Below are 9,823 nucleotides of genomic sequence, written 5' to 3' on the forward strand. Positions count from 1 at the left end.
GTGAGAGATGGAGGAAGGGACATCCACCCGAGCGTGGAGTCTCTGAGTTGCGGTGAGATCAGTCTGGGGTCAGGGTTTAGGGGCCAGACCTGGTGACATAGTTGATGAGGTTTGTCTGGAGCAGAAGCTCACGGCCAGGCAGTAAGTTCTCAGTAATGAGATCTTGGTTGGAGCGCACGGCCACGCCATTACACACACACAGGGAACACAGCACATCCAGCACCTGGAGGTGAAGGTCAGAGGTTAAGATGCAAGGGCACCAGGGCAGGGGTCTAGGGGAGTCCCTAGGTGGGAAGCTAAAAGAGTCAGGACAGGAGATGGGGATTTTGACTGAGAGGAGGTGAATAAAGTGGGAGGTCAGGGATCTCGAAGGTCAAGCATCAAAGAGAAAGGTCAGGGGAGAGTCTGGGGCCATGCGAGTTAAGGTAAAGCATCGGCAGTATAAGAAGGGAGAGACTGGAATAAGAGGTAAGAGGTCAGAGGTCTGGGGACGAGTGAAAATGTCAGGTCAAAGAGCACAGGCATCCGGATGAGATTTGAGATCGGCAGGGGTTGCAAACTTGTGTCTTCAGGGGCTAGATAGATCATGTAAATCTGTGAAGTGGTTAGAAATAATGCAGTGGGAACTGGTAGAACCTGTGGCAAGGCGGAGAGCACATATGCACCCAATCTAAAGGGAATACAACTGGAAAATTATAGGAAATTTAAAAGATATATTTCAGAGATCTAATGAAGCACATCTGTGGCCCAGAACCCATTTAAGAACCATAAGTTGAAGACCATTGTGTTGCGATGGGAGCGCATGGAAGAGAAGTCCAGGTAAGAGTTGAGATGGGGGAGGGGCGTGGGGAGTTCTGGGACTGTGAGAGTCAGGGTTCAGAGTTCAGAGGATGATAGATAGAGGGGCTGACCTTGTGGTTCCTCCCATGTTTGTCCAGGAGTGAGATGATTGACTTGATGTGGTTCTCTTGGATGATGTTCAGGACCTCAGGACTCTCAATCAGGACACAGTATAGCACTTCTAGGATCCCTGCACAGGTATCGGAGTGAGAGGTGAGATGCAGCCCCTCCATCCTCCAAGTCCCTGTCCCTTCCCCTGGGTTCTCCTACCAGATGAGGCCTCCAGCCTATCCAGCTTGCTGACCAACCAATCCAAATTGGTGGAGAAGAGGGCACAGTTGGTACGATTGCCACGGATCAGAGAAGCTGAGGATGTAAAGAGGGGTCAGACCCGATGAGACTGGGGACCTGGGGAGCTCTAGGGGGCTCAGGACCAGGGCCCCTTACCCAGGAGTTCATAGAGCAGGTTCACAATCTCTTTCCAGGACTCGGCTGCCTCCTCCCCGGCAAACTCAGCAAAGTGGGCAGCTGTGGTGTAGACATTTAGGCGGTCGATGCAATTCAGGACCAGGGAGAGCATCCCCTGAGGTGGGGAAAACAAAGGGGTCACCTCAGGGGTCCCAGGCCCTCCCTTCCTTGCCTTTCTTGGATTTACTACTTCGTATTTCTTCAACGACTAGTGACTGTGAGTTCCAGATCTAAACCAGCGCTATTAGCTCCATGTCCCCCTTCACTCCAATCACCCTCCTCTCCTCCTTAGCATCGGTCCTTGTCTTCTGTGCCTCTGTCCCCAACAGAATACAGCTTTATTAATATCAGGACTGAATTTGTGCTTCTCTTTCCCATAGTTTTCTTTCCATCTTTTCCACCTCCAAGCACCCCACTCCTGGTCCCAGTCGGCCCATGTCACTCTCCAGACCAACCAGCAGAGAGGTTTTTTCGCTTTCACTTGTTTTTATACATTTTAACCTTTTGTCTTTTTTTTTTAAATTGTGAATTATAACAGACAGACAGCAAAGCACATAAAACATATACAGTCCATCGTTGTTACTCGTGGTATCTGGGTTCTGTGAAGTCGCCGTGAGTACTGAATTAGTGAATACACAACCGCGGCTCTCAGAGGAAACGCAGGCAGTTGGCGCCTCTGAGTATCTGTCACAACATTTTCATCAGTCCACACACACTCTTGGTTTATGTGTGTTTCCGTTTAAAGACAGTGATCTAATATATATTTTTGATTCACTAACATTAAATTCTCAGCCAACAGCACTCTCTAACTCATATTTGAATAAAGCCTATCTCACAGGCATTTTGTCAATAAGGCACATCACAGCTTCTTGTGCTTAGAACCCAATAGCAATTCAGCAGTACACTTAGGGGCCATTTTATTTATTTATTTATTCACTTATTTATTTACTTATTTATTTATTCTCTCTCTCTCTTTTTTTTTTTACACTCAGGGGCCATTTTAAACAGCAAAGTCAACGAAAAGCCCCAAAATGCAAAAAACATGGCACTAGACTTACAGTGAAAAGGACACTTGTTTATGACATGGGAGCTAAAACAAGAAGGCAGAATGTCTCCTGGTTCAACCTCAGCCAGCAACATGCATGCCAGATGACTCAAATTTTTTGCCACTCTGCACATGGCCACAAATGTGCTGCTAGTATTCATCTGGGTATTACAAATAAATTTTAGCAAGCAGGCAAATTTGCAAATACAGAATCTGCAAATGATAAAGATCAAATATGTATGGTTTAACAAACCAATGTCAAGAACACCTGTGTAACCATGACCCAGGCCAAGAAAGAGAACATTGCCAGCCACCCAGGAGTTGCCTGGATGCCATTCTGATTACACAACTCTCTCTGCTAGGGATAAACCATCATCCTGACTTTTATGGAAATCCTTTCCTTGCTTTTCTATTTTTACCATCTATGTATGCATCAGTAAACCATCTAATGGACTTTTGCCAGTATTTGAACTTGGGATATAAAGTAAGTATTCGTTTGTACATGGATTCTTTTGATCAATATTACGGTTTAAGAGTCAAGAACATTGTTGCATGTGGCTGTAGTTTGTTCATCTTCACCGCTGAGTGTATTCATACCCATTGTCTGGATATGCCACATTTGTGGGTCCATTCTAGTGATGGTGGACATTTGCACTGTTTCTAGTTGTAGGCTGTTACAAACAGTGCTGCTGTGACAATTGTATCTATACCTTGGGGCCCATATCACTATGAAGAGAGGCAATGCATCCCGGTTCAGAGCACAACCAAGTTGGAGTCACACAGACTGGCTCTGCCACTAACCAGTTGTGACTTTAGAAGCCTAACCCTCCTGTGGCTCCCAAAGCCAAAGTCCTCACCATGGCCTGGCCCTTGTCACCTCTCCGCCCTCATCCTCTCCCACTCTGCCCAGCTTACTCTGTTCCAGTTGCGCCAGCAGCCTCTTTGCTATTCTGGAGCACGCCAAGCACACCCCACCAAGGGCCTGAGCACTTGCTCACCCCTCTCTCTCTTCTCTATCCTTCCTCCACATGGCGCCCTCCCTTCATTCAGGTTACCCTTCTTGACCTCTCTATTTTATTTTAGTTTAGTTTAGCTTTTCTTTTAAAAAATTTTATTAAAATGTAGCTAACATACGATATTGCATTTGTTTCAGATGTGCATTGACCTCTCTGTTTTAAATCGCAGCATCCGCAGCCCTCCTTTCTGTTGCCCCGCTTTACTTTTTCTCCTTAGCACTTATCATCATCTACGACACCATGTAACTTTCTTTTTTTAAAAAAATAATTTTCTTATTGGCATCTATCCTCCCCACGTCAACTCCATAAGGACAGGGATTTTGTCTGTTTTGTTGACAGCCATATCTCCTTGCATATTTATTGAGCAAAAGAGGTTTTTGTAACCTCTCTGAGCTTCAGCGACCCATCTGTAGTATGGAAATTAAAATCCCCTATGGGGCTATCAGAGGATGTCATGTAGATAGAGCTCTTAAAACATAATAAGGGCTAAATTCAAGGTAATAATAACCACTAACAGAGCATCTACTATGCGCCGGCTCTGTTTTAAGCAATTTGCATTAACTAACTCCACTCTGTAAGTAAGTGTCGTTATTGTTACTATTATCATTTCTGGGTCTGCCTCCCCCATCAGACTGGGAGCCCTCGGAGAGGAGGGAGACCAAGTTGGAAGCCTTTGAATGAACATGTGCCCCCATCACCCAGTGGAAACATCAGACCCCCGACCTTTGTCTAGCCCCGTCCTCCAACTCTTCAGCCCCTCGCACTCAGACCCCACCTGTCACAGGCCCCTTTTCTTCCGCTGTACCTGCCCTAGAGGCTCCGCCCCGCAAGCGCTTTCTTTACCCTCCAGGCCCGCCTCCTCGCGTAATCATCAAGACCCTCGCCCTTCAGTTTGGCACAGCCTGATCCTTCATACGTGCCCCTCCACCCGCCAAACCCATCAAGACCTCTGCTATCGTCCTCTGGCCCCGCCCTTCCCCATCACCAGCCCAGCCCTCCCAGGCTTGCGCCCCGGTCGCTCACGGACCCGCCCCTCCCTAACCTCCTCCTGGAAGAGGCTCTGGCGGTTGCGCAAGCTGCGCAGTTTGCTCTGCTTCTCCTCGTGCTGCAGCTCCTCGGAGGGCGGCTCGAAGTAGCCGATGAGGTCTTGCAGGCTCAGGATGACGCCCTCGATGGGCAGCGCTGTGCCAGCCGGCGGCCCTGAGCCCCGTGGCTTCCCGCTGAAGCTGTCCAGGCCTCTGCGGGAACCGCGCACTTGTCAGCCAAGGCCCTGCAGCGCTGACTGTCCGTGAGGCGCTCTCTCAAGTACCACCCCCTGTCCCGCGGTTCTGCCACAGACACATCTATTTAACAGAGAGACTGAGACGCAGAGAGAGAAGGGCATTGGCCTCAGGTCACATTGTGGCCAAGAGCAGAGCCGGAACTAGGACTCACGCCTGTGTAGGCACAGGGGGTTCTTGGAAGCAGGAGTCAAGGATGGGAAGAGCCGGGGTCAAGGGTCTGGATGTCGGGAATGTGAAAGTGAGGGTAGTGCTCAGGAGTGTGAGGTCAAAGTCATGGTTGTCAAGGTCAGATTAGGGGTCAAGTATATAGAGGTCGGGAGTTTAGAGGTTAGTGGTCATGTTAGGAGTGTGGCTGTCATAGGTAGAGATAAATGGGGTCAGGTGCCTGAACACCAGGAGCATGAGATTCAAAGTGTGGCCCGGCCCCGCGGGCAGTGTGGGCAGGTCGCTCACTTGATGAACTGGTTGTACAGGCCGGCAGTGCTGTGGATCATGCGGGCAGCCTGGGACTCCTCCTGCTGGCAGCGGGTCAGGGACAGCGCATCATCCATGTGGCCTTCCTGGTGCAGCATGGCCTGGCAGTGGGGGGACGCAGAAGTCAGGAGGGGGCCCAGCCACCCAGGACCATGACCCCCAGACTCTGGCCCTGAAGCTGCCTCCTTCCTCCTCTCTGCCAGTCCCCCCTCTTTCTATCCCTCTTCACTGGTCTCTCTCATGCTGTCTTTTTCCCTTCGTCTCTGTCTACGTCTCTGTCTCCCTTTGTTTCTGTCTGTCCATCTTTGTCTCGCTGTCTCTATCCTTGTCTCTCATCTCTATCCCACACTTTTGTCTCTTTTTCTCTGAGTCTCTCTCTCTATCTGTCTACCTCCCTCCCTCTCTCCCTCTCTCCATCTCTTTCTCCTTTTCTCTCGCTTATCCTGTCGGTGTCTAGGCGGGATCCTCTCTACTCATATCTACTAACTGGCTTAACGTTTGCCCACCACCGCGCTCTAATGGCAACCCAAAGTTAACATGTCCCAGATAGACTGCCCAACCGCCCCTCTGTGAGCCAAGGCCATCACAGTGCCGGCTTTCCTCTGAGCTGAGCTCCCCAAGGGCACGTCCAGTCCTGTGGCTGTAAATATCCCCATTCATGTTTCCAACCACAAGCCTCTTTTGTTTTGTTTTGTTTTGTTTTGTTTTGTTTTGTTTTGTTTTGTTTTCCAAATAAGTGCCTCCCTAGTCTTCCCACTCATTCACTCGGCAAGTCGTTGAGTGGCTCTGTACTAGACATTGAAGGTAAAACTTCAGATCCCTGTCTTCCTGTGCTGACACTTGACTGTCCCCAACTTGGTTAATGGTGTTTCCAATCTTTCAGTTGCTCAGGGCAAAAATCATGGCACCATCCTCAATCCATCTCTCTCTCACCCGGATATGCAACCTGTCAGAAAACCCTATTGGCTCAATCCTCAAAATACAAACAGAATCTGCCATTTTTCCCCATTCCGCAGCCCCCCGCCCCCAGTTCTATCCATTACCCTGTACCCATTCAGCAATCTCCTCCCTAGTGTTTCTACTCCAGCTTTTACTCCCCACCCCCACAAGCAGCGAAGGAACCCTGTGAACCTGAGTCAGGTTAACTCCTTGGAATGCTCAAAACTCTCTTGTGACTCCAACTTCATGCAAAGTAAAAGCCAGGACCCTCCCCATGGCCCACGAGGCCCTGCGTGGTCTGCTCCTGTACCGTATCTGTCCTCATCTCGCCCCTCCACTAGCCCCTCGCTAACTCTGCTCCAGCCAAACTGGACCTTCTTTCTATTATGACAACAGACCAACCTCATTTCAACCTCAGGGCCTTTGCACATGCTCTTCCCTCTGTCAAAAGTAGCTTTCCCACTTTTCAGTGCACTGGGAGGGCAAGGAACAGATCGGTTTCTCTCTCAGCCTGTGTCTTTCTGTCAGTCCTGTTCTCAGACTTCTAAAGCCTCAAGTCTGACCACCCTCCTTCCTTCTCCTGCCCACCCCTCCCCCTACTAGGAGCCCACCTTCCTCTTGAGCACGCCGAGCCGCAGGGCCTTGGGGTCCGGGGCAGCATAGGTGAGCCACAGGCCTGAGGCTACATGCTGCACGAAGCACAGTGACTCTCCATACTTGATCTCGGGGGGGCCCATGCCTTCTACATCCCGCTTGGGGGCCATATCCAGCTTTTCCTGCAGGGGTAGGGGGCAGAGGTCAGCCTCCTCTGCCTGTGCATTTGATGGGGGATCCCACGGACTGCAGAGTGAGGCCTGGGGTGGGATTTGGTGCTCCATTGGAGGGAGGGCGCCCTGACCCCACCAACCTTGGAGATGCGGAAACAGAAGGAGGTGGCCTTAGTGTGGGCCTTGCTGGCGTCAACCACCACCAGGCCCTGGTCCTCGGTGAGCGCCAGGTACCGCCCTGTGGTGACATGCCGGATGCGAAGCGGCTGGCCCCAGCGCAGGTGGCTCCCACTCCAGCTGCGGAGGGAGAGGGGAAGGGGGTCAGAGGACCCTCCGATCCTCCCACAGACACCACAGTCTTGGTCTAAACCTCCTCAAGCCCCAGCCCTCTTCCCAGCCCCAATCCTTCTTCAGGACCTCAAATCTTTCTTAGGAGCCCGGTCCTCCCTCAGGACCCCCAGTCTTCTTGGGCCCTCACAGCTTCCTTCGGGCTCCCCAGATGGCTCCAGTTTCCCCAGACCTGTCATTTTCTCCCCCTCTACTCTCCGCAGATTTTCTGGCTACTCTCGGGACCCCACCATCTCCCCCTCAGAAGCCCCCCACCATCCTCCAAGACCTCCTTTTCCTCCAGGATTCTAGGACCCTGAGGACCTCATTGCTTTTTTGAGCTCCCCAGATTTTCCCTCAAAATCCTCCAGTCTCTTTCTTCCTCCCCTCCCAGCCCCTCTTCAGTGCCTAATCCCTCCCCGAGTCCAGCCCCCCTGCCCTCACCTGATTCTCAGAGGCTCCAGTCTCCAGAGGGAGCGAGCGTGGGTGCACACAGCTCCCCCCTCGTAATGGACGAGTCTGGGGACATGGGAGAGAGTGAGGTCAGGGGTTCAGGCTCCAGTCCTCCAGAATATGATCCCTAACCCCACTCATAGGACCCCAGCTTCCCAGCAGGCCTTTGCCCTCCCTCACCACCCCTCCCCCACCCTAAGGCCCCAGGCCCTCTTGTCCTCCACGCGGACCTGCGCTGGTCATCACTGTCAGCGGAGGAGATAGTCAGACACTCATCCATGTGTCCGTGAAAGAGGCGGAGGACATGGCCTCCAGTCACGTAACCTGGAGAAGAGCAAGGGAAAGCTAGAGCCCCAGCCAGGCCTGGGAGCTGAGGTGGGTCCAGGAACCTGCTTTTCTCCTGTGGGGGCTGGGGGCTGGGGGCTGGGTTAGGATCTGCAGCTAGAAATCTGAGATTTGGGCTAAGTTTGAGGCCTGAAGTTGGAGTATGAAATTTTGGGTCTGAGGTTTGGGGTCTGGGTGTGCAAAGCTGAGGTTGGGGGATTTGTGAGTCTGAGTTTGGATTTTTGAGGCTGGCGTTAGAGGTTTGAGTTTCATATTCCCTGATACTGGAGTCTGAGTTCCAGGGCTTAACTTGGAGATCTGGGTTTAGAGGTATAATGGTTGGCTCTGAAGTTGGGGTCTGAATTTTGAGTGTGATTTTAGAGGTCTGAGGCTGATATCTGAGCTTTGGGGCCTTGAGTTTGGAGAGATCCAAACTTTGCAGTTGGAAGTTGGTGGATCTGAGATTCAGGCCTGAATTTTGTGATCTGCGCTGAGTCTCAGCTCAGATCTGGCTTAAGGTTTTGGGGTTTGGGGTGTGAGAGTTGAAGTCAAAGTTTTGGGGCCCCCGGCATGGGGATCTGAATCTGGGAGATGACTTTGGAGATCTGAGGTTAAAGTTGGAGGACTGAGGTGGGTTGGCTGAAGTTTGGAGTCTGAATTAGGAGGTCTCGGTTTAGGGATCTGGGTTTGAATTTGGGGGTCTGGGTTTGAGGGCTGAGGTCACTATCTGTGCTTGTCATCTGACGGAGGTTTGGGGTCAGGGATAACTCTAAATTTGATGTTCTAAGCTTAGATCTGAGTTTAGGGATCTGGCCTCCAGGACCTGAGTTTGGCATGTGAGTTTTGGGGACCAATATTTTGGGGTCTGAGTTTGGGAGTCTGATACTGAGTTCTGGATTTGGGTTCAGCTGGAGATCTAAGTGTGAGGATCATAGTTTGGGGTCTGAGGTTACAGGACTCAATTTGGATGCAGCTGAGGAGCAATGTGGGAGATCTGTTTGGGGGCCCGAGGTCTGCGGCTCTCACCCTCTTCGCAGCCAGAGGAGATGGGGTTCATGTTCCACAGTGTCTGCATGAAGGAGGCGTCAACCTGGAGCTCCCCGCTGGCCGTTGACAGGTGCTGGGGGCAGCCAGGAGATGGCAGCCAGAGGTGAAGGTGGTGGGGACAATAGTTCCAGAGGCAGAGGCCAAACACCGAGGGGTGGAAGCCAGGACACCAGCAGATGGGAGACGGAAAATCAGAGGTTACAGGTCAGGAAAGAGGGATGGAGTCGGGAAATGGGGCATCAGAAACCAGGAATTGGATGTCAAAGGTCAGGAAACTGGAAAACGGAGAGGCCAGAAACCAGGCTAACTAGTGAGGAGCTGGGGCTGACCCCGTGTGCCTCCAGCCCCAGGGGGAAGTAGCAGTTGTGACGAGGTGGGATTGCTCACCAGGTAGCGCTCAGAGGAGACACTAACGAGAATGAGGTCATCCCCGACGCGGACCTTTTCTCCTTCAGACCTCTGTTTGGAGGCTGGGTGCATTGTCCACCAACAGGCCTCTCCTGGGCGGGGGGGCGGGGGTGTGTGTGTGGGATGCAGGGCTGTCAGGATGATGGCTGCCCACAATGCTCTTCCCCAAGCCATTCCCAGCCTTGAGCCTCCCAAGCCTTCTGCCCCAAATTCTCCTATTGCCACCAACTCTCTGTCTCACTGTTCCCCACTCCTGCCCTTGAACCCTCTGCCTAGGGTTCTCCATGCTTTCCCAAGTCTCTCCATCCACACCCCAGACTTCTCCAAAGTCCCCATTACTACTCAAGTCTCCCCATCCAAGCTCCAGACTGCCCCAAAGCCCCCACTGCTACCCCCAGGACATTCCCGTGCCCACCCTCGTAGTTCTGCAGG

At 51.9% G+C, this 9,823-nt stretch overlaps 1 protein-coding gene across 1 annotated transcript in view; it reads right to left on the minus strand.

The window, feature by feature from the left end:
• Positions 1 to 9,823, minus strand: part of RYR1 (ryanodine receptor 1) — a 106,363-nt gene that overhangs the window by 89,198 nt on the left and 7,342 nt on the right. Inside the window, exons 6-17 of the mRNA XM_039854913.1 lie at positions 9,371 to 9,483; positions 8,963 to 9,056; positions 7,843 to 7,936; positions 7,604 to 7,678; positions 6,973 to 7,129; positions 6,677 to 6,841; positions 5,106 to 5,227; positions 4,412 to 4,607; positions 1,288 to 1,423; positions 1,111 to 1,206; positions 912 to 1,030; positions 90 to 223 (exon numbers count right to left, since the gene is read on the minus strand). Of these exons, the coding sequence (XP_039710847.1) occupies positions 90 to 223; positions 912 to 1,030; positions 1,111 to 1,206; positions 1,288 to 1,423; positions 4,412 to 4,607; positions 5,106 to 5,227; positions 6,677 to 6,841; positions 6,973 to 7,129; positions 7,604 to 7,678; positions 7,843 to 7,936; positions 8,963 to 9,056; positions 9,371 to 9,483 (1,501 nt within the window). The remainder of the gene's footprint in view (positions 1 to 89; positions 224 to 911; positions 1,031 to 1,110; positions 1,207 to 1,287; positions 1,424 to 4,411; positions 4,608 to 5,105; positions 5,228 to 6,676; positions 6,842 to 6,972; positions 7,130 to 7,603; positions 7,679 to 7,842; positions 7,937 to 8,962; positions 9,057 to 9,370; positions 9,484 to 9,823) is intronic.

The sequence above is a fragment of the Pteropus medius genome, unplaced genomic scaffold (genome assembly GCF_902729225.1).
Source record: "Pteropus medius unplaced genomic scaffold, Ma_sr-lr_union100, whole genome shotgun sequence".
Classification (NCBI taxonomy): Eukaryota; Metazoa; Chordata; class Mammalia; order Chiroptera; family Pteropodidae; genus Pteropus; species Pteropus medius.